We start from the raw sequence: 25,492 nt of genomic DNA on the forward strand, positions 1-25,492 counted from the left end.
AAAATGGTCAAAGGCCTGGAAACGATGCCTTATGAGGAACGGCTAAGGGAGCTGGGCATGTTTAGCCTGGAGAAGAGGAGGTTAAGGGGTGATATGATAGCCATGTTCAAATATATAAAAGGATGCCACATAGAGGAGGGAGAAAGGTTGTTTTCTGCTGCTCCAGAGAAGCGGACACGGAGCAATGGATCCAAACTACAAGAAAGAAGATTCCACCTAAACATTAGGAAGAACTTCCTGACAGTAAGAGCTGTTCGACAGTGGAATTTGCTGCCAAGGAGTGTGGTGGAGTCTCCTTCTTTGGAGGTATTTAAGCAGAGGCTTGACAACCATATGTCAGGAGTGCTCTGATGGTGTTTCCTGCTTGGCAGGGGGTTGGACTCGATGGCCCTTGTGGTCTCTTCCAACTCTATGATTCTATGATTCTAAACTGCAACAAGCATCAGATTGCCCTCTGCCCTCTTATGCCTCCCTTCCTTTCCTTCTCTATTTGAAATGGGAGCTTTCGAAAGTTATTTGTAATATGGCTTCAGAAAGGGTTAGGTCTGCTGTTCAAGTGGGGCAGGTTAAAAAAATCATTTTTGCCCTTGAGTATGGATAAATGAATGCAAGCCCTTGACGATGGGTAAGTAAACTAGTTACTAGTATATCAGATAAAATAAATGTGTGCGGTAAACAGGAATAGGAATCTTAAACATGATGTGCTAACTTTGCATTGCATTTTAATGTTTTGCCCTCTGAGATCCTAGATGGTAGATTTGCTAAAGTTCCCATCAAGGATATGACTTGTCCTTGTAGCATTCAAATATTTAAACAGTCACTTGTGTGTTTTTCTGCTCTAGTTTTCATCAAGGGGAGAAGGTTTTGTGGTTCATCTTTTGCGTATCTTCCTTGAAGGAACTAATAAATCTACCAGACTATTTCAATGTTATTGAATTTCTTAGACCTGCTATCATGGTCAGTTCCTTGCTTGTCATTGTTAATCATTAATAATTGGTTCTGCTGAGGTTGTGACTTTGTATTTTGTTTATTGGTTGGTTGGTTTATTGGTTGGTTAACAGTAATAAACAATTGGTGGCGGCAATAGCACAATAACTATGCTGCTACTGATTAGGATTTTCAGCATTTATAAGCTGCCTTTCTGGATCATGCCCACTCAAGGCAGGAAATAAATGTTGCTTTATTGTACTTAAACTTTTTAGTATGAATTTCTGGGGAAGGGGTTCCTCATAGGTTCGCAGATCCGCAAAACTTAGCTTGAAACAGCAGATGTCACTGTTCTTATTACAGAATTTTTTAGAGCATCAGTCAGTTCAGTGTTATGAAGATTCACAGAATGTTACTAGAGCTACCTAGATATTATAACCCTTTTGTTTCTGGATGCGACTAGTCCATTTAATATTTCCATTGGAACCTGGGATTAGTCCTGTCTGTTCCCTGTAATTGCGCCCAGAAAACAGCTGGTGCTGGGGGGGGGGGGAGAAGGAAGGAAAATTGTTCTGATACTTCCTTTTTCTCCAGTTGCTAAACTGGGAGCATAGGGCAAGGAGGGTTGCTAGGCAAACTGAGATTTTAGGATATATGTTAGATTGTTTTTTAATGATTGCTCTCCCCCACCCCCTATTTTTTTAGCTGTTTCTATTTTAGCTGTAAGCCACCTTGAGACCCTGTCAGGGGGAAAAGGTGGAATATAAATAAATGTAATATAACAATAAATATAGGAACAAGGGCGGGATTACTGGATATCTGGATCCCAAGTCGATAAGGCAAACAGCTACACAGTTCACAGCTATCTGTTTATTATGTTCTCTGGACAAGGCAAGGTGTCTTGATAAGAACAGCCTTGTTAAAGGTTTGTGTAGCGTCAGAAGACAAAACCTTATTTACAGGTACAATATCTATCTGACAGTGCGATCCTATATTCAGAAGTAAACAGCAGTGACACTGCTGCCAAAAGAGGCATTAACCCTTGGCTCCAGGATGGAGTAAGAAATTAAACATGAAACCTAGGGAACTTGATTCAGTATGCTTAATCAGCATCCCTTATAGGACATCATACTACGCCTCCCTCCAAACAGAGGCTTGATACTGTGCCCACATGAGTACATTTTGTGTATGCTATACAAAAAAAATGAAAAGCTGTGGGGCTCCTCAGTTTGTTAACAGACGTTTTATATCTCTTATTTATTTGGGATGCTCTATCGCAGAGTGTAGGTGAGTTGCCGCTTGGTATTATGAAGGCAGTTGGAAAACTATTCACATACGAACTACATTTAAAAAAGAATATGAGCAGCAGAGGGCAGTGGTGCAGTGCTTGAATCGTTGAAAAAAGATCTAAACCTTTCTCTGTGTGTGCTGTGTGAGTGTAATGGAGGCGGGGGGGGCAGGAATCTGTTATATGAGACTGGGATGCTTCCATTGATAACAGACATAAGATCTTGAAAGTTCTACTTATATCTTGTATTTTTCTTAACAGGTAGTGTGTGGAATTAGAAACCCCCTCCACCCCAAAAATGGCTACCTGAGTTCTGTTTCTGGTGATAATAGCAAAACATTGGTTTATTTGGCATTGCAATAAAATGTATGAATTTCGACTGACACTCATAGGGCAGGGTTTGTGTCTTCCAGGCAGACTTTGAGTCCCAGCAGCTCCTTACAAATTGGTCATTGCATTATCCCATGTTATTATAGAAACATGACAGATATTCACCTTGTTCTTGCAGCTACAGTCTGGTTCTTTCTTCTAAACCCTTGCCAAATTTAAGTGCAAATGGATCAGGAACGTTCACCTTAAATAGATAATTTCCCAGAACTTGCTCCCGCAGAAGGCAGTCATGCCCACCAACTTGGGTGGCCTTTAAAAAGAAGATTAGAGAAATTCACGGAGGAGTTGGCTATATCAGGTGCTGATAACAGCAAGATTGCAGTTTCGATTTCCATTTGAGGCAGCTGCATATGCCTGCATTGCGGGTGTTAGACTTGATGATCCTCAGGATTCCTTCCAACTGTTCTATGATTCTGTGATCTGGTTGGCCACTGAGAGAACAGGAGGCTGGACTAGATGGACCATTGGTCTGATCCAACAGGCTCTTCTCATGTTCTTAAGAAAGGAAGGAAGGAAGGAAGGAAGGAAGGAAGGAGTTGAGTTAGATCACAGCCTTTAGAAATAGGCAACATCACAAGAGCTTGAGCTGCTTAACTTCCAATCCTCTTCTCATTTTAGTTCAATCGCAACAGGTCCTAGCTAAAATTCTAAACTGGCCAAACATTAAGAGAACTAGTTCATTAATTTTCAGTGATCTCTGAAACAACCTCGCACCAAATTTGGTGTCTTTCTTGGAGTCAACGTTTCCTAGAAATAGTTCCAGTGTTTCTCTGGCAGCCTCTTTAGAGCTGCTTTTGATTGTTTCACCTTAATTGGAACATGTGGATAAGAGTGCTTAGCAGTGGAGCTATTGCTGTTTCATTGTTTATACGCATACTTAATTTTCCATGGCAGTAGTGGGTTTGTGGCATGTCTAAATGTAGCAACCGCAGGAACCAAGTAAATCGGAGATACTCCGTAATGTTGAATTTTCATATATAGCCTAACAAAGTAAGTATTACCTTTCTGGGTCAGAACAAGGACCACCTGGTCCAGGTGCCCTTATATGTCATATAATATAATATAATATAATATAATATAATATAATATAATATAATAATATAATATAATATAATATAATATAATATAATATAATATAATATAATATAATATAATATTTTATTGAGGCACCTAAGACATTGCTACCCAATTTGCTTACAGTCCAGTTTGGATAAAGAGCAGACATAAAATAAAACCAAAACTGAAAGAGAAGGTCTGAATCAACGAGACTCAGACATGTGAACCACGCAATAATATATTATTGCAAGTTAAGCCAATTTGGAGGAATGTATACTGTGGAATCATAATATACTAACCTGAGATATAATTTTAATGTTAATACAGTGGAGTAAATAACTTCTCTTATTCTTCCTTTGAGCATTGCCCATTCTCCTTTGTTCCTCACATCCTTCTTTGGCAGGGTTCTGTAGCTGAGCAGTAAAATCAAGGTTCCCATTAACATGTTATTTCCCCACCCCTATGTGTGTTATACAGTCGTACCTTGGAAGCCAAACACCTTGGGAAATGAATGTTTTGGCTCCCAAACGCTGCAAACCCAGAAGTGAGTGTTCCAGTTTGCGAATGTTCTTTGGAAGCCAAATGTCCAACACGGCTTCTGCAGCTTCCGATTGTGCGCAGGAAGCTCCTGCAGCCAATCAGAAGCCGTGCCTTGGTTGTCGAACGTTTTTGGAAGTCGACAACCAAGGTACGACTGTAATTGGATCAAATAACATATGCCACAGAAGACTGTTAGAACTGCAATCCTATACCCACTTGCCTCAGAGTTAGCCCCATTGGACTCAATTGGGCTTAGTTTTGCACAGACCTGTATAGGATTGCACTGTAAGCACAACATGAGACCAGTAGCAGATCTGAAGTGCTGTAGCTGCTTGGCTGTTATGTACTGAGTTGAATAGGATCCAAAAGGCAGCAGTCTGATTGGTCCTAGAACAATAGGACCCAGATTGCAGCAGTCTGATTGGTCCACAGGAGCCACCCAATCCAGCTCCAGGTGGAAGTGAATCTGCAGCCTGATTGGCCTACAGGAGAATCCCGAAATTAGCCAATCACGTGGGGCCCATTGTGTAAATAATGTATATAAAGCAGACATTCTGGGGGAACTTCCATTCCTCCTCACCACTGTGAGCTGAATAAAGAGCATGGAATCCACTCTCGACTCTGAGTATATTTCATTGGCCTATGCTGCCTGTAATTAATTTGCTCAACGTTTTCATTAGTGTAGCATATGCTAATCATACCTCTATTCTAGAGCAGTTAGGGTAGGCAAATTCTACTCTCGGACTTCTTTATGCTTTGCATTTTTGTTCCTCTTCTTTTAGTAGAATTTCCAGCGCTTTGTAAATACACAGGTTCTTGAGCATTACTTTTTTAGCGGGGCTAAAAGTTAGACTCTTGGATTTCCTGAAGTCCTTGTGGGTTACAGAAATACTACCAGGAGCACATGCCAGCCACTTGCGATATGTTGCCCACACCTTCTGCAGACAACTGCAAAACAGCTTTAGTCGAGAAAGAATACGTAGGCACTATATGACTCAAAGTGGCAAGCTGTTGTTCTTCCAAAAGCCAGAGAGAGTTTTCGACCTGGTGTCTGTTTGAGAGAACAAGTTGCTTACGTGGTGCTGACATTTCTTTTCCTCGTGCTTCTGAGTTTTGAAAAAAGGTAGTAGGAAGGGATTTTATCCCCCTCTTTCTGTGCATTCTGTTCTGCAAAGTTCTGCCCACATGCAGAAGAGAAAAGCTGAACAGTTGACATAGCTGAACAGTCAAGCCAATGACAGCAGAACTCTGGCAGCAGGAGGATACCTCCAGTTGCGTGTCTGATTCTCCCCTGCACACACTTAGAATTTTGCCACTCACTTGAATCCGTGATAGTATGAAAACAAGGGGAGGCACCATGGGCTCAGTACTGTCATGTGACTAACCGTAACAAGTTGATGCTCAAATCCTACCTGTGGTAGTAACGCAAGTTACTTTGAAAGTATTCTCAGGATAAAACTTACTAGAGCTGTGTCAAACCAGGCAGTGAACAAGGAACACTGTAGTTTTTAGTGTAATGATTCTGAAGTAAGTACAGTGGTACCTCACGTTACAGACGCTTCAGGTTACAGACTCCGCTAACCCAGAAATAGTACCTCGGGTTAAGAACTTTGCTTCAGGATGAGAACAGAAATCGCGTGGCGGCAGCGGGAGGCCCCATTAGCTAAAGTGGTACCTCAGGTTAAGAACAGTTTCAGGTTAAGAACGGACCTCCAGAACAAGTTAAGTTCTTAACCTGAGGTACCACTGTAAAACAATTCCTCCTCAGGTGTTCAGAATCTGTATCCATGGAGTGAGGAAACTCCTGCATTGAGTAAGAAAATCTGTGAGTTTGGCTAAACACATTTACCAATTCTCTGCCCAGTTGGAAACCTTGTACTTTGAGGGTTTCCAGTTGTTGTTGTTGTTGTTGTTGTTATTTATATACCACCCTATACCTGGAGATCTCAGGGCGGTTGTGGGGAGAGTTGTAAGTACATTCAGTCAAGTAGACTTGCTGTACAATCCCCCTTCAGTGCAGGAAGATCAGGGTGAAGGGGATGTATCATGCAGTTCCACACCCTCATGGATACAGATTCCAATGCTGGAAAGGACTGCAGTGTTTAGTGAAAGTGAGCCTATGATTTCTTGCAAAACAACTTTTTTCAACTTAACTGTCTAAAGTAAAAATAGCTTGAGAAAATCATAGTCTCTATAAATGTTCTCATAAACTCTAGCGCAAGGTTCTTAGGAAAAGACCAGAAGTGTTCTGGATTTGTTTTCAAAGCTTGGTTCAGACTAGCTGTAGTCTGCTGCTTGGAGACTTTTGTCAAGTGCTCTTTTCTATTCTGATAAATTATTCTGTGGATTGCTAAAGTCCTGGGCAGCCTGAAAATTTTACAGCCTGCTAATGAAAATGTGTTGAGTGTTAGAAACAAGTTGGCGCTGCAAATGGCAACATTTCCCCCCACAGAATGCTATTTTAATATTTCCTCCTCCTCTCAAGATGGCAGTGCAAAACCTTGGATAGTATGATCCTAGGGAGGGGGGGAAAGATGCTGGGCTAGGAAGATGGAGGGAAGTTGCTGGCTCTTTTAAGTTTTTCTAGCAGTGATATATGACAGTGTTGCTCTGTCTGGAAGATCACCCTAATCCTGCATTCACAAGTAGGAATGAATTGTGGGGTTAGGAAGAGCTCACATTCAAACAAATACAACACAGAAAAATTCTTCACACAGGTAAAGGAGGAAGGCTATGCAGAGAGGATATTAATATCCAGTACTAGGTTAAACCACAGAGCCTAGGACTTGCCGATCAGAAGGTCGGCGTTTCGAATCCCCGCAACGGGGGTGAGCTCCTGTTGCTTGGTCCCTGCTCCTGCCAACCTAGCAGTTCGAAAGCATGTCAAAGTGCAAGTAGATAAATAGGTACTGCTCCGGCGGGAAGGTAAACGGCGTTTCTGTGCGCTGCTCTGGTTCACCAGAAGCAGCTTAGTCATGCTGGCCACATGACCCGGAAGCTGTACGCTGGCTCCCTCGGCCAATAAAGCGAGATGAGCACCGCAACCCCAGAATCGGTCACGACTGGACCTAATGGTCAGGGGTCCCTTTACCTTTACCTTACTTCTATTAGACCTTGGATATGGAGGTTTCAGAGCAAACTCTGCCCAATCTTTTTAGGCTTTGTAATAATAGAATCATAGAATTGTCAAGTTGCAAGGGACCACAAGGATCATTGAGTCCAACCTATGAAGGCAGCCCTGTTTAGGGAAGTTTTTAATGTTTGAAGTTTTCTTCTTTTTTTAATGTTCTGTTGAAAGCTGCCCAGAGTGGCTGAGGAAACCCAGCCAGATGGGTGGGATAGAAATAATAAAAAATTGTTGTTGTTGTTGTTGGCTCATACTCTATCAACTGAGCCATGTATGCTATATGATAAGGTTTTGGAAAGCGACAGAGCAAGGCAATAAATTAATTGGTTATTTTCAAAGAAGTCTTGTAGCTTGGTTCATATCGTGAATGCAGTGGGCCTAATCTTTTCTGAATGAAAGATGGGAAAGGTTGGATATAAAACTTAAGGAAGAGGGTTTATAACATGGAAATCTTGCCAATCCATGGGACTCCATTGGGAAACCCTGCCAGATGAGTGGGGTATAAATAAATTATTATTATTATTATTATTATTATTATTATTATTATTGACACTTAAGAGTCCATCTCCACCACTTTATGATTCACAGTAGCAGAATCCTATATTCTGTGTTTGGCAAGGCTTACTGCCTATTAAACATGTTTTGAGTTGCATTCTTAATGCTCATCAGTCAAAAACATTTTCGCTGGCTTCTCTGTCTGCTTAATAGAGATTCACAGTTCACAGACTGGGGTGGGGGAGGAGAGGAGAGCCCTCTGGTCGAAGAAGCCCTATTTCAGGGGTGGTCTAGTCCAAGATTAAAAAAAAAAACTATTAAGAAGCAAGAACCTTGATGTTAACTATCAATAGTTGACATGTGGAAAGCAGACTGAGCAGGCCGTCACCTAGTTAAGTCTTCCCACTATGGAAAGAAGAATTGTATTTGTTTTGAAGTTGGAGTGGGGGAATCATTCTTTTTAGTAGGGCCCAAATCTTCTCCACACTGGCGAGCCCACATTGAGAAGTGGGTGAGACCACCACCTGCCTGTCACTTGTCAGATGATTGACAGGTAGGTTGTCCCACCCACCTGTCAAAGATGGTCCAGGTAGTGGGGAGGGGAGATACTGCCATGCAGGATTGAACTCCCCTTGCATCAGCTGACTCACTGGCGACAAGCCCAAACTGAACAGGATCAAATTGACGACATGAGCGGGGGAATTCTACGCTTCTTTCTTTAGCCAAGGCACTACCTGCCCCACACCCGGTGTCACATGTGACATCAGGTGTCAGGCAGGTGGGCGTGGCTTCAGGAACATTGTCTCATTGGCCAAGTGGGAAGCCCTAGCTAAATATTCCATATTTCTGGTTTAAATTGTGGTAAACATTTTAGATTCACATTTGTACATTTAAATTAACCTATGTCAGTTTTATGCAAATCTGTGCCATCTTGTGTTCCCTTTTTTGCCCATGTGCTTCTCTTTTTTTCCTTCTTTCTTTTTGTGATTCAGAATCGCTGCCATGAAGCAAAATGATTAATTTTGTAAATAACCCGGTAAAATAATTGAGTTTGCACTACCTTGCTAGAGAAATAGGCTGGCTCAGTTTCAGATAGATAGACTATTGTATTATATTTACTCTCCTCAACCCAGAAAACCTACGGAGCCCTGATTAATTTTTTTGAAAAATCAAGATAGAGAGGTTTGCAAAGCTGATTGAATTATTATCAGATGAATGATTTATATGATTCATAAACTACGTAAATCTCAATAAACCCCTCTGCTAAAGATGTTCTATTGAATGTCATTCTGAGTGCAATGTGTACTTCAAATCATGCTGCCACCCGTGGTTTGAGGAAAATGTTAATCCTGTCAAAAAAGAAAATTGTCAGATTTTCTAATATTAACTTTTGCCTTGGCTTTCTTTCTTGTTAAAGGCTCACTTTCTATTAATTCAAATCCAATATTAGAAGTAGAATTAAATTTGAAATTATTCCTGAGGTTTGATTTTGATTTTTTTAAGCTGGATGGAAATGCAAGAAGTTTATTAAAATAGTATTTTTGTGCATTATATTGAAAGCTATTACTAACTTCATGGAATTCTATTTGTTCAGTTCATTTAAGGAAAAGGTCAACATAAGCTATAACATTAGGATTACCAATATTGTTGCACTCATGAACAGCACATTTGGATTAGAACTAAACTGCATGAGGTTTGTGGTAGGTAAAGGTAAAGGACCCCTGGACGATGAAGTCCAGTCACAGGCGCTCATCTTGCTTTTCAGGCCAAGAGAACCGGCATTTGTCCGCAGACAGCTTTCCAGGTCACGTGGCCAACATGACTAAACTGCTTCAGGCGCAACGTAACACTGTGACATAAGCCAGAGCGCACGGAAATGCCATTTACCTTCCCGCTACATCTATGGTCACCTCTTTGATTTTATGCAACCTTCTTCAATTGCATTTTTTTAAAAAAATTAATATTTATTATTTTTCTAACAATTTAAACACTACAAAAACAATACAATACAATACAACACAATAGAAAAACACTACATAACATTGACACATAAAACACATTAAATACATTAAACTAACAAGACAAAACAAAGACAGTTTAAAATAAATCAAACAATTTCAATATCTTATCTTTCATTCACTTATTTCCACGACCTCCTCCCACCTCCCTTTTTGTATTCCACTTCTGTTAATTGTTTCAGCAATTCCTTTCCATCTTCCTCTGTTTTCTATCCTATAATTATCTTAACACATTCTAACCTTATTTTTTTCCTTTAGTACTCTATTAATCTATTTATACTTAATTCCTTGTAACATTTCTACTAAAGTCATATAATATCATTCCAACATTTTTCTAACATTCATTAATTTTACAATGTTTCTGTAAATAGTCTTTAAACTTTTTCCAGTCTTCTTCCACCAACTCTTCTCCCTGGTCTCGGATTCTGCCAGTCATTTCCGCCAATTCCATATAGTCCATCAACTTCATCTGCCATTCTTCCCGGGTGGGTAAATCTTGCGTCTTCCAATACTTCACGGTGAGTATTCTTGCTGCTGTTGTTGCATACATAAAAAAGGTTCTATCCTTCTTTGGCACCAATTGGCCGACCATGCCCAGGAGGAAGGCCTCTGGTTTCTTCAGGAAGGTATATTTAAGTACCTTTTTCATTTCATTATAAATCATCTCCCAGTATGTCTTAATCCTTGGCCATGTCCACCAAAGGTGAAAGAATGTACCTTCAGTCTCATTACATTTCCAACATTTATTGTCGGGCAAATGGTAAATTTTTGCAAGCTTGACTGGTGTCATGTACCACCTATAAATCATTTTCATTAAATTTTCTCTTAAGGCATTACATGCCGTGAATTTCATACCTGTGGTCCATAACTGTTCCCAGTCAGCCATCATTATATTATGTCCAACATCTTGTGCCCATTTAATCATAGCTGATTTCACCGTTTCATCCTGAGTGTTCCATTTCAACAGCAAGTTATACATTCTTGACAAATTCTTGATTTTTGGATCTAACAGTTCTGTTTCCAATTTTGATTTTTCCACCTGGAAACCAACTTTTTTGTCCAAATTGTATGCCTCCATTATTTGGTAATAATGGAGCCAATCTCACACTTTATTTTTCAATTTTTCAAAACTCTGCAGTTTTAGTCTGTCTCCATCTTGTTCCAGAATTTCCCAATATTTCGGCCATTTGGCCTCCATATTGAGTTTTTTCTGTGCCTTCGCTTCCATTGGTGACATTTTTTAACCATATAAGAATATGTGTAGGGAAGGCTTCAGGCTATAAATAATTTCAAAACCAGTCTCCTTCTAAGTTGCTGCTGCTTATCATTTTCTTTTGATCCAAGTTAAGAAGGGTGTCCATAACCAACAGGACTGGATTTTACAACATTTGAGTTATATTTACGTGTATGTCCATGCGTGTTTTCAATCCAGGAACACACTGTGCAGGAACACACTGTGCATTATTGTCAGCTAGCACATTAAAAACAATAGTCTTCTAACCTGAAGTTGGGTTATTTGGTGCACAAAATGTACAAAATACTGTTCCATCCTTAAACAGTGAGACCTTATTTTGACTATGCTTTTAATATGTGTACGTATTATTATTATTTTATTCTCTTTGTAAATCACTTCAGTGTTTTTTGTTACACGAGTTCAATAAACTTAAATAACCTAACCTTTCATATCTGTAGAGAAAGTGTAAGTCATTTTTAAAGCTTTATCTTTTATTAACAGCAAGCACATTCATGACAATTGTATCAGCCATAGTGTTACTGGGACCCTTTTCATCCCGGTTTAGAACAAATCAACCATGCTTATTATTATTACTGCAGTTGTCATTACTATCAAACAACCATGATATTTTGGGAGTGGGGGTGTTTTATTGTATTATATTATGATTTGAAGATGTAACCCACCCTGGGACCATGTGGTTGAACAGTGGGTAGCAGGTATAATTGATGGTGGTGGTTTTAAAATATTAGAGATGCAATTTCTAATATTTTAGAAATATTTGCCAACAGCCCCCAAACACAGTGATGTTACAGTTTTGTTTAGGTCCAATAGTCCTACTCCTTGATGCAATTGAATCTATAAACTTGCTACAACATGTTTATTGTTAGCAGAGAATAACCTCAGAGTTGTTGTAACAACCATTTGTAATCCTGGAAACTGTGTTGCCTTTTCCAAAACTGTCTCTTAAGTGAAATGAGTTTCAAGTCAATTCACTGAGAATACAAAACCACTCTGCTATGTTGCTATGCAAAGATTAAAATTTAATTTTAGACGGAGTAACCATAGCGTAGAAACACAGGGGGGGAATACTTTATGAAGCTTCCTTATGAACATGCATTTCACAGCTGTTTCATATTTGTACTGAAATGTTAGCAAGATCAGTGGAGGTCAGATAGATATCGTCTATCATTGATTTCATCTCATTGTCCATGGACATCCTCTGCAAACAGTTTTAAGGAAGCATGCAAAATACATTGTAATACATTATTAGAAGGAAAACCTCTGGAATGCTTTGTGTCCAACCTGTGTGTTATATATGTAGACAAACAGGAACAAAAGAGACTTAAATGGGCATTTGTTGAAAGTTATACTGTATATTCATTCATTCATTCATTCATTCATTATTTCTTTATGACAGCCAGTGTGGTGTAGTGGTTAAGAGCAGTAGACTCATAATCTGGTGAACTGAGTTCGATTCCCCGCTCCTCCACATGCAGCTGCTGGGTGACCTTGGGCCAGTCACACTTCTCTGAAGTCTCTCAGCCCCACTCACCTCACAGAGTGTTTGTTGTGGGGGAGGAAGGGAAAGGAGATTGTTAGCCACTTTGAGACTCCTTCAGGTAGCGATAAAGTGGGATATCAAATCCAAACTCTTCTTCTCTCTTCTTTCGATACCTTATTTTATTTTTGGTAGCATAACCAAGTGGCAACATTGGGATGCTAAAGTGGTGATGGTTCTTTTAAAACTTTCTAGGCAGAGAAACTGATATTTCTATTTTCAGCATCATAGCTGAGAGCTTAACAAGACTTGTCCAATGTTGCCATATGCAAGGTTCAAACTGTTGCTTGCCTTATTAAATCTGGGGGGATTTGTTAAACTACCATCCAGAGAATGCAGAACCCCCTCAATAATGCATATGTTGACCATCCCTGCTCTTAAATTAGAGAAACATCCCCCCCCCCATTCCTCTTCCCTTCCCCCACTACTTTCATTTGTGTTGGTTAAAAAAAATGGCCTCACCTAGCAAATATTTTTCCCGTGTTGTTTCAGGTTGTGAGTCTTCACTTGATCTGACATTTCAAAAGGCCACAGCTGCTGTGAATGAGATCTTTATGACTCTCAGAGATGTTGCAAGAGCTCGGGCTTACATGAAGCAGTTTAATTCCGTACATGTTCCAGGAAGCCAAATTCAACAGGCAAGTCGCTGTGTCTTTTTTTTTAAAAAAAAAATCAATGTGTTACTCTATGTTACTTTATAGCAGTGTTTCCCAAACTTGGGTCTCCAGCCTTTTTTTGAACTACATATCCCATCATCCCTGACCACCGGTTCTGCTGGCTAGGGGTTATGGGAGTTGTAACCCAAAAACAGCTGGAGACCCAAGTTTAAGAAGCCCTGGTTTGGAGCATTGGCAAAACTACCTGTAGCAAAATGTAACTGATTTTGTGGTTGTTTAATGCAGAATGTATTCTACTAATCTACAAGTGGGTTTGTAGAATTGTCTTTCCCTTCCAATGTTCTTAATAGTCATTGCTTAATTGAAAGGATATCTACTGAACCACAGCAGCTATAACATTGCCATCCATCTAATGTTGTTTCTGTCCTAGCCTCACCAGTTTCAGGGAGCTTACATGTACCCATGAAGGCCACCTGCTCTATAAATAGAAAGGGATGCGGGTAGCACTGTGGTCTAAACCACTGGGCCCCTGAGCTTGCCGATCAGAAGGTCAGTGGTTTGAATCCCCGCAACAGGGTGAGCTCCCATTGCTGTGTCCCAGCTCCTGCCAACCCAGCAGTTTGAAAGCACACCAGTGCAAGTAGATGAATAGGTACCACTGTGGTGAGATGAGCATTATAACCCCATAGTTGCCTTTGACTGGACTTAACCATCCGGGGGTCCTCTACTCTACTCTATAGAATAGTCATCCATTTAGCAGTAACCACTAAATGTATCCAGCTTAAAAAGAATAGAAATCAAACTATAGCATCTTTTAATTGATACATTTTCTGTGCATGAAACAGTTAACCCCCCCCCCCAATATATTATGTAAGTTATCAGAGTTTGGAACAACCAGTTACTGAAGCTTTTGCTCTGTGCTTTTTGGTAGCACCTTTGTTGATGTTTTCTAGACAATTTGTCACCGTGTTCCTATTTCTCAGCCCTTAATTTCAGATAGCATCATGTCCCTGATATACCATTGTTAAGCACTGATTGATTCGTTTTAGCTGCTGTGGTCTTAAACTAGAAGTACGAAGAGTGCAAGAGAGGATTCCTGTCCCCGCCCCAATAAGAAAGAACATTTTTCCTCATCCGGTTGCATAGACAGGGATGTTTAATGGTTATACCTTACCTTCCACACAGCCAAGATCATAGAGGGAGTGAAACCATACTGGCTATCATTCCATCACCCATCCCCAGGTCCGTGGCCAGAGTGGGTCCAGCTGCCCCCCCCCCATGGATAATCAGTAACTACAATGGATTGAATCCAGATTTCATTAGTCTTACTTGGAATAGACCCATTGAATTCAATGGGACTTATATTAGCCATGACTAAAGTATAATTAACCAAATCTGGATCCAACCTAAATACGGAGACGTTCTGCTTATTTCAGTGGAACTTATTACCGATAAGTGTGCTTTGAATCAAAGCTTAAGTGATTTTTTAAATATATATTAAAAAATCACATATTTCCTGTTTTGACATCCTTTCCCTTTTAAGCATATCATTTTGAATGAATTTGTTTCTCTTTCCCAAGGGAATAATTGTGTGTGTTCAACAAGCCGTTTTTTATGTTTTTGAGTCCCAGCCAGTCATATAACACACAGCTAATGTCTGCTGCATCTTGCTTGGCTCAGTTAAAATGTAAATGTGTGTTGGAGGATGCTTTGAGTGGCTCATCTACATTTTCTTAGTGGCTGCATGGAAGAAAAAGATCTGTATTTGACATTGCAAACTGCTGGACACAAAAATGTGTCTTTAATGGCTATAATGATTTAGAAAATCTTTTTTTTTCCCAGGTTGTTCAGTTTAAGTAGTTACTCATTTGTTTTTCTTTTTTCTGTCTAAGGTAAGTGGCACTTCTGTTTATCATTTCTGCAGCATGACTCCTACGTGTGTTTTCTAAGAAAACTAGAGATTGACATTCTTGGAATAGCTCAGTGAGGAAACATTGGCTGCCATAAATGGAACACATTAATTCAGTTTTGTAGATTGTAATACTGGCTACTGAAATTATATTAGTTGGTTGTTACTGCTTTAGATCTGCAGTAATTGTATAAATGTAGAAAACTTTATAAACTGTATACAGTAAGCTTTCAGTAAAAGCATTCCTCTGGTTTAAAGTGCCTACTTTATTTTATTTGCATTACAGTTGGATCCAGGGACCTGAAGAACCAGCAAAATACATGTTCAAATAGACAATATGCTGTCCCTCACCAGCTCTATATCAAAACTTCAGTTTTGATGCTGGTTTTCCAAATGATGTGCATGCAATGTTTCGAATACAGCCTTCCAAAGCAATTTTCAAAATGTTGAAGTGATACACTCTCAGTAATGTGTTTAGTATATACAGCAAGAGAAGACTGTAACGTTTAAAAATCATTTTAAAAGCCAGATAAACCCAGACTCTTCATTAGTCTAGATATCCTCTCCTTTGCTGCAATTCACCCTCAGGAACATAGGATCTCTCATTTCATGATGGGGGAGAAGAAACTGGAGAGCTAGGTGGGAAGCCTGGGAGCAATTTTGTTCAGACAAAAGGCAGCACCTTCTCGGGCTTCCCTTCTAGCTGGAGACAGTGGTACCTTGAGTTAAGTACTTAATTCGTTCTGGAGGTCCGTTCTTAACCTGAAACTGTTCTTAACATGAGGTACCACTTTAGCTAATGGGACCTCCTGCTGCTGCCACACCGCCAGTGCACGATTTCTGTTCTCATCCTGAAGCAAAGTTTTTAACCTAAGATAATATTTCTGGGTTAGCGGAGTCTGTAACCTGAAGCATATGTAACCTGAAGCATCTGTAACCCGAGGTACCACTGTACTGTCCCTTTCAGTGCTAAATAAGAGGGCAATCCAGATGTCGCTGTGTTTACCCATGATGTCTATGCTGCATCCTTTCACTTAGTGCTGAGAGCATTCTTCCTCCTGGAAGGGGCAAATGGCAAGGATGTTCAAACATACACCCCCCAATACATCGACGGAGAGAGAGCAGAGCCCCACCACCACCATTGGATGTGGAGACCATTACCTGGCTGGCTGCATGTCTGACTAGTGTGGGGAAAGGTCCCTCATGTGATATGCGCTTAGAGCTCCTACACCAGCCTTTCTCAACCTGTGGGTCCCCAGATGTTGTTGAACCACAACTCCCATCACCCCTACCTAGCAAGGCCAAAGCTCAGGGATGATGGGAGTTGTAGTCCAACAACATCTGGGGACCCACAGGTTGAGAACCGCTGTCCTACACAGTCTGCACCCGCTCTTGCATTTAGGAGCTCTGTGTGCCCAGCAGCAGTAGGTGAGAGAATTCAGCTATGCATCCTTTTTACATGCTTGTGTTTAATGCATGATTAGTTAGCCATCGGAACACCGCTGCTGCCCATCCCAGCCAGTGTGTGTTGAGAGAGGGTAATGGTAATCATTACTGTTGGGAGACTTCAGTCCATTCATGATCGATCCCCGATCATATCAGTACAAAAAAGCAGCTCCAAAATTGCACAAGGCTAGGACCTAGTGAACCAATGTTATTTCTCGTGACGAGGTGTTTTGTTTTGTTTTGTTGGCAAAAGCAAATATACCAGGCAGAGGTAAGAACTCCCTGGGATTCTGTACATTTTCCTCCCCTCATCTTCAAATTTTGTTAAAGTTCACATTGTTGAATTTTTATTTTCCAAGAAGCTGAGTGCTTGTATCTTTGTGGAGCCAACCAATGGGAATCAATGCAGAGACTCGATAGTCCAGTTTGAGCCATCAACTAGGCAGAGGCTGAAAATGTTTCCCCAACATTAGTAGCGAAATAAAGCAGAATTGGTTTGTCTTGTGTCGCAAAAGCAGTATGAAAGATATCTGTGTGTGTGCCCTGTCTCTGTCTCCAGACAACATATTGATGCAAGCAAGACAGTATCTGCTCCAGTGAGCAAGTTTTAGGCAGCTTCCACTCCATTTTCCTCCCTTTTTTTTAGCAGTTACCACAGTGACCATGAACATATCCCAACACAGTAAATTTCACAAGTGGGTTGTGCATTGTGAAATCACTTGTATATATACACTTACGTTCAATGTTTAATATTTTCCAGGCCTCTTATAAACCATTGCTGAAGCAAGTGGTGGAAGAGATATATAATCCGGATCGACCTGACTCTGTTGATATTGAGCACATGTCTTCTGGGCTCACAGACCTTCTGAAAACTGGGTTTAGTATGTTTATGAAGGTAAGGTTGCTATGCAGTTGCCCACGTGTACATCTTAACAAAGTTAAATATGTAGCTGTTTTTGGTAAGAGGAAGCTGCTTCATTTTATCTGTGACGTTGTTATCTCATCGTTTTCTGCCTAATATGCACAAGTCATTGGCTACACCTGGCTTTGGCATTTGACTTGCAGTAGAATACGGAACATGCATTTTGTAGTTTTAAAGTTTATATTTGATATATAGGTGGTAGCTCTGGAACTCCCTGCCCCCAAAGGTTAGGTTTTCTTTCTCTTTAATTGTTTCCCATCGGGAATGGAAAACTCCTTTTTAAGCATACGTTTGATTCTGTTGCTACTAAAAGTACTGATGGCGAGTACAGCTCTTTATTGTTTGTCACTGCTGGTTTTTGTTTATAATGTTTTTGGTGGTTGTTCTGCCATTGTTTTTATGTTCGATTTTATATTTGTCGGCCACTTTGAACACTTTGTATCATCATCATCATCACTTTTAATTTGTATACTGTCTTTCTATCTTACAATACCCAAGGCAGTTTACAAGCTGAATAAACAATGAATGTACACCTTATAACATTCTAATGCAATACAAAAATGTGATAATAAAACATAACTTTAAAATAAGCAACTACATCAAATAAAATAACATTCAACAATCATTAGAATAGCATAGAATAATATACTATTCTATATTATTCTAATATCAGCATATAAAAATTAAACAGACATCCACTCTTAATTACAATAAATAATTTCTAAACTACAATCAATAAAACAATTGCAAGCCACAGAGCATAAAATAATACAATACAAATTGAGAAGCAAGGTCTGGAGGGTGGGACAAGGCAGATGGAAGAAGGCCTTGCCTGATGAAGTCTCTTCAAAGATGGTTTCTTGAAGTCTGCATCCAAAGATGGTTTCTTGAGGCCCACAGAGAAGTACTGACTATTTCCTCCGCCTCTGCTAATAGTGGTTTCAATTCTTCAACTCTTTTTCACCTGCTAGGATGGGCTTGAGTTTAGCTCACAACTGATTTCTAGAATTAGTGTATTTTTCTCCATAAGTGATGAACTCATTCCTACAATTCCACATAAACAGATTTTGCATTCACTGATTTTGCAGTGAAACTGCTGGTTTCCACATCAAATGCAAATGCAAACCATTTATTATCAGTCCATAATTAATAGCTGCAGCCTTCAACATCATACAATGCTTCCAAAAACAATTTGTCCATTCACTCATTTGTCTGCCGGTGCTGAAATTAATGAGGTCTAAAGAGAATACTGTTGCAATCAAAGGATTTGCCTGCTTCACAGGCCCTAGAGCTAAACTTCAGTCAGGAAGAAAGAAAGAGATGGGGGCAGAATCATTGAGGACTGATGGGGTGGGGGGAACCTTAGTTTCTGCAGTATATTCTTAAACATCTCTCCAGATGAATATATGAGGCAGTACTCAATTATTATTATTATTATTATTATTTAAAAAAGGTTAAAGCTCTTAAGAACAAGCATTGGAAGCAGTGAGTTATGCAGTAAATTGGAAACAACAGTGACTGTGTTAAAATGGCATTTCTCAAAATAGCTTTCCTTTGAAAGAAAGAAGAAGAAGAATTATGAAGTGCTTATGAATTATACATGCCAGGAACAAATCGTCATGTTTCAGCAAATTATGAATCATTTCTTTTTCATCACCTTGCAATCAGCATCTTCTTCCTGAGGTATCCAAGAAGCATCCCCCTTTGAGCCAGGATACAGTGGTACCTCGGGTTAAGAACTTAATTCGTTCTTAACCTGAAATTGTTCTTAACCTGAGGTACCACTTTAGCTAATGGGGCCTCCCACTGCCGCCACACCGCCAGAGCACAATTTCTGTTCTCATCCTGAAGCAAAGTTCTTAACAAAGGTACTATTTTTGGGTTAGCGGAGTCTGTAACCTGAAGCGTCTGTAACCTGAAGTGTCTGTAACCCGAGGTACCACTGTATACTCCCCACCTGTTACATGGAGAAAGCCCCTAAGTAGGCAAACTTGGGGAATACAAAGCAGCCCAACTAAGTCTGTGTGTGCCGATTGGCTACAGAATGTTGACTGACCTTTGGGAGGAAACTAGCTTTTTCACCACCAGTCATGAGATAAGAACATTTGTGCCAATTTTGTCCTGGAATCCTTCCAGGCCTTCAACTGCACTGTCCATGCCCACTTCCCCTGTTACAAGTACGATGTAATGGCCTTCTTTTCCGCTGGGTATGAATCCTCTCTCCCTCCTCACTTAATCACGCACACACACCCCAAAATGATTAATGAAGTTGCACAGCTTGTGGGAGTCATTAACAAGATCTGTTCAGGAAGGTGACAGGCAGGCAAGCAGCTCCTCAAATGTCTCTCATGGGACAGCCCAGTATTCACTTTGGCAGCTACAGGCTGGGAGGCAAGGAGAGAGGGACTAGCAATAAAAGATAGGAGAGAGGGGAAGGAATCAATGAAGAAAGGCAAATACAGTATCAACACTGCAAACCAAAACCACACAAATGCAATTAGGAAATCCTGCAATACAGACCCACTGGAAGAAATCTATATTTTTAAAGGGGACACCAACAAACCTGTCTTGGGGCAGGAAATATTACCTAGAAAGCATCCCTGAGAGATTGCCCACAAATCATGCTCTTGACCACTAATAGAAACTCCACGAAATTGCTCTGCTACATATATTTTTTTTGCTCGTCTAGTTTTCTAGGTGGAAGTGCTCCCCCGTTCCCTGGCTCCCCAAGACTTATCTAAAAATGGATTCTGTAACACAGGTCCCTTCCTTTCTTGTCCTGGTGAGCCTTAAGTATAGATTAAGCCTTTTTCGCAGTTGCTGTTCATACTTCATAACTATGCTCGGTGCTGGATCTTGGGGTATCAAATTTCAGCAGTGCCCTGTGTGATGCCAAAATCTGGTGCCCCTCCACCTCCACCTCTGGTGCCTCTCCACCATTCTAAATCATAGTTACGGCGCCCCCAAGACTCTGCGCCCAGTAAGGCTGAACCGGTTGTGCTCCCCTAAATTCGCCTCTGCTTTGCTCCACAAACAAGCCAGCTGACTTTGAGCCAGGCAAACTGAGACACCACAAAAAGAGATTAAGGCAGCCTTTGCCAACCAAGTGCTTCCTGGGACTGATGGGAGTTATAGTTCAAAATATCTGGAGGGCACCAGGCTGCCAAAGGTTGGACTGAGCCAATGGTCAGCTTTGGGATCTCTCTGAAAATAGAGAATCAGAGCCTCCCCTGCATATCCAGAATGCACTGGCCAATGAATTGTCTTCTGTGCACCTTTTAATTTAATTTATTATTATTATTATTTTAACAATTTGTATGTCATTTAATCACAGTTGTCTTTATTTTTTAGTACTTTTTATTAATTTTCCATTTTATAATATTTAATCATATCATTGTTCACTTTACTTCTTTGGCTCTTAAGAGCTTATTGACTCCCCTCCCTCCCACCTCAGGGTTTTCAGAGTTAACCTCCATATCATAGCATTTATACATTTTCCAATTTACGTTTCACTCATTTGATACGTCTCAATTTTAGATAAATATGAAAAGGTAAGTACGGTTAACATTACATGTCTTCTTACTGTCCTGCCAGTGTTGTTAATTGCTTACAATGGTCCTTCAAATATTGGTTAAATTTGCTCCAGTCTTTTTGGAATGCTCGATCGTGCTGGTTTCGGATTTTCCCAGTCAGCTTCACCAATCCCGCAAAGTCTATCATCTTTGTCTGCCACTCTTCTTTTGTTGGAACTTCTTGTTCCTAATCACAGTTGTCTTTAAGCTGTGTAAGGGAGACCCAGTACAATGAATGTATTTGATGTATATTTCCCTGGATTTGGTAACTTATAAACCAGTCCTACAAGTTGTCAGGGACCATGCTGAGGGGGAATGGTGGGAGCCTCCCCCTCCCCCTTCTCCTGCTCCGGATCCTGAATCTTCCCAGGAGCACAGGAGGACAGTATAGATTTGGAACAGTGGTCCCAAACAGTGGGACATAGTTCAGAAGGCAGAAGCTGGGACATACTGGATGGGGAACAGCTAGGAGGAGGAGAACTGGGAGACAGAGGGTTAACAGATTCACTGTCTCTGGAAAGCATTCATCCGCTCAGCCCAAGGTCAAGAAGAGCTGATAAGGGTGGCAGCACAGAAAGCACAGTGGTCATGAGCTCAGGGTACAAGACGCAGTAGTGAAGTGGGTGACTAGGGAGGAAGTGGGTGGTGCCCTTAATTGGGAGCACCGTCCTTTCTAGGAAATGGATTCTTTGCTCTCTCGCTGTGATCAGTAAAGTTTCTAACTGGTAAGAAGACTTCTTTTCCTTTGTCCTGCTTATCTACTGCCAAGGTGGTTGGGAAACTGATTCCCTGAGGCCTGACACCAGTAGGCAGAGTGAAACAGCTACCTGAGATGGTAGTTGCTGGGGGGGGGGTTGAGGGACAGCAATGACTGACAGCTTCTCTGGCCTTTCCTCCTGGTATTCTGATCCGCTGTACATGCTATGTGGCCTTTTAGCTGGCCTGCTGCCCTCAGACGTGGCTGTCCTGTTGCCAGCATTAAAGCAGGAATCAGCTGCAAGTCTGGTTGGCTTCTGTGTGTGGAATGGGTGGGGCGGAATCCTGTCCTTAGGCAGCATAATATCTTGGACTCCCTCTTTCCTTTCTTGCCTCTGCCATTTTGAACATCTGCCACCAGAGGTTCACTTCATAAACGATTCCCAGACGTAGTCGGCACAAGCGGTTTGTTAAATCTGCTTCAGCACGGCTCTGACAATATAGGCATGCAACTGCTAGTGTAGACAAGTTTTTGCACTCTTGTAGAATCAAAGAGGGTGTGTCAATGCCTCTTTGCTTCTTGTTTTTTGCTTCTTCCGAAATTAGGGATCTAAATGTGCCACCTCACAGGGGCTTCTCCAGGGGGAAAGGAGAGGGAAAGTCTTTCCTGCAGCCACAATTGCTATCTACGCCAGCCATCTTTGGTGGAAAGATAAAGGAGAAACTAAAACATAGCTAGAATCACTCAGCAGTTGCTGCTGTATCTCAAAACCTGGGCAAGAAATGTCACTTTTCGGTTGAACCTGACAAACTTGCTTGGTTGAGGGGAGCCTTAGTACATGATTTGCTGTAATACCTTTGCTGTCGCAGGGTTTTCTGTTAGCATGTGGGAAAACAACAGGCGAAAGCTTTTTTGTGGGCTGTCTTGGAAATAAAGTTATTTACTATTGATTACTTAATGGCTCCTCAAAATCATAGAACTGTAGGAAAGGAATGCATCAGAACTCTTATGAGGATTGCCATATTTAATATGAGAAAGGGCTGGTGTGCCATTAATATGCATGTCAATATGCTGTGTGTGGACTGTGATTTGGCATTATGACAATGGGCCTAGCCTCCTCCTGGGCTCATGTGCGCTTCTCCTCTTATCCCCAGCACTGCCATAAGGAGAAAATCAGAAGCTTCCATTTTAGATTTACCACAGTTTAGCACTAGCATGGGGATCCTCAGGCCCAGGGACCAAATACAACTCTTGCGGGCTCTCTTGGGACTCTCTCCCCAAGCCATATCCCTCACCAGCTGTACCCTGTACCCTCTCTGACTGTTTTTCTCTAACTGGACCATTTCATTGAACTCTAATAATGCCTCTTGCTTGCCTGGATGGAGAAGAGAGAGTTGCGTGAGTTTGTGTAGCAACCAGCCTGCTGTACAACTGTAAAATTTATATTTATTGCTACACCCACCTTTGCCTCTGGCCATGCTTGCCGCTGGTATGTGGCCCTTGAAAGATTGCGCAACCCCTGTTTAGTTGGGGCCGATGGGAGTTGGGAGTCAAGAAAGCTGGAGGTTCTCCGTCCCTGGTTTCTTGGCAGCTCGTAGCCACAAGTGCTGAATGGAACCTCTATGTTTAGAGGCAAAAAATTCTGAGTAACCAATGCTGTTGACAAACAACAGAGGATAGAAATTAGTTCCCAGTGGTATCTGTAGGGCCCATGCTAGAAATAGGATTTTGGACTGGTGGTATTTGGTCTGCTCTAGCAAGACTTTCTTAATGGCACATAAAAGTAAAGGGACCCCTGACCGTTAGGTCCAGTTGCAGCGCTCATCTCGCTTTACAAGCCAAGGGAGCCAGTGTACAGCTTCCGGGTCATGTGGCCAGCGTGACTAAGCTGCTTCTGGCGAACCAGAGCAGCGCACGGAAACGGCGTTTACCTTCCCACCAGAGCGATACCTATTTATCTACTTGCACTTTGACGTGCTTTTGAACTGCTAGGTTGGCAGGAGCAGGGACCGAGCAATGGGAGCTCACCCCGTCGCGGGGATTTGAACCGCCAACCTTCTGATCGGCAAGTCCTAGGCTCTGTGGTTTAACCCACAATGCCTCCCACATCCCACATACTGGCACATAATGGCACATACACTGTACTTAATCTGGTGCCTCCATTTTAATGTCCAGCACTCAAAGGCAGACATTTTAAGAACCCAAACCACTTAACAGGTTTTATTTACTTCATTTTAATTTGGACTTCCTCCTAAGAGCTCGAGGCAGCATATATCGTCATTTCCGCCCAACACACACACGTTTACCCCCTCCCACAATAACCCTTTGAGGTTGTACCTCAAGAAGCAGGAAGAGCTCCATGTTCTGTCCTTACAGGGCGAGGAACAACATTTAATATATAATGCATTCCAGCAAAGAAACTGGCATGATGCACACAAACAACAAGAGGATGTGGAAACTCCTCAGAGTAGCCAATCTCATTAGATTCCCTTGAAGCCTCAACTATTATAATAAGGTTATAAATACGTGCCATCAGAAATCCTCCTTTTGGAGTTTCACTGTGGAATCTTGCTGCATTCAGCCACATGGCACTGATCACTTCAAAGCAAAAAGCCTTATGTAATTGTATTTTATCTCATTAAAAATCTCAATTGTACCCCAGGTCTACACACAGTTTAATTTGCATTCAGAAATTGTCCAGTTCCAATGAAGAAAAGAAAAGAAAACCACGAACAGCGGGGTTAGGGGGGATTGAAATGTTCCAAAACCTCTTTCATAACAGTTTTAATTGAAAACTTGCATGCCTAAGCAGTCTGCATTTTAATATGCATATCTGGAATTCGTGGTTTGACTTTCAGACCTTTGAAAAGGGATACTATTTTATATATGCACCATGTGTTTGGATGCTTGCTTATTTTTTACTTTAGGAAAGTATTTGTTGAGGCATTTTCTTTGTTAGCACAATCACGAAAGCACACGCAGCTCAGTTAAATTTCATAACTTATTTCAGTATGCATTAAGTAACCTTAAAGTCCTTTTCTAACTCCACAAACATGTTAACATTGAGGGTTGGAACACAATCCTGGGCTTGCCTACCGAGAAGTAAGCTTCACTGAGTTCAATGGGGCTTGGTCCCACATAAATGTATATTGGGTCTTTGCTAGGGCAAGCTGATAGCATGTTAATACAGGAAAGCAAGACCTAGGTGTTTGGGTTCAGCACACTTAAAAACTGAGAAGTCCCAGTAAACTAAATAGGACATATTTCTCAATAAACATGCATCAGGTTGGACTGTAAACCATTTCATATTTTGATACATTCAGAGAATAAAGACTTAAAATAGGGGAAAGCTATGCAATTTGTAGTCACAGATGAAAAATGGTGATATGTATGTATAGATGGATAGACATTTTTCATCTGAGACTACAAATCTACTTCTCTCAAGTCATTCTTAATTTGAAGGAAATGTTCAGAAGTCGTTACAACATTGGTTAAGATATTTTTTAAAAATATATTATGGCACTAGTATAGCCGGATTTTAAAAATAAAATTATAGAGATGATTTCATACACATTTGGTAGAAGTAGAAGTATGTGGAGCTTTTCTAAAGAAAAGCTGTTAAAATACAAAGGATGCAAAATCTTATTAGCACCTGCGGTAATTTTTCTAGGCTGCTGAAGAATTATGTTAGGAAAA

The 25,492-nt window shown here is 40.9% G+C and overlaps 1 protein-coding gene across 2 annotated transcripts in view; it reads left to right on the forward strand.

The window, feature by feature from the left end:
* SCFD2 (sec1 family domain containing 2) overlaps positions 1–25,492 on the forward strand; it is a 149,053-nt gene that overhangs the window by 114,494 nt on the left and 9,067 nt on the right. For both annotated transcript variants that reach the window (XM_081020511.1, XM_081020512.1), the window contains exons 6-7: positions 13,126–13,271; positions 17,366–17,500. In XM_081020511.1, coding sequence (XP_080876637.1) covers positions 13,126–13,271; positions 17,366–17,500 — 281 coding nt within the window. The remainder of the gene's footprint in view (positions 1–13,125; positions 13,272–17,365; positions 17,501–25,492) is intronic.

The sequence above is a fragment of the Podarcis pityusensis genome, assembly GCF_964106645.2.
Source record: "Podarcis pityusensis genome assembly, chromosome: 9".
NCBI classification, from domain to species: domain Eukaryota; kingdom Metazoa; phylum Chordata; class Lepidosauria; order Squamata; family Lacertidae; genus Podarcis; species Podarcis pityusensis.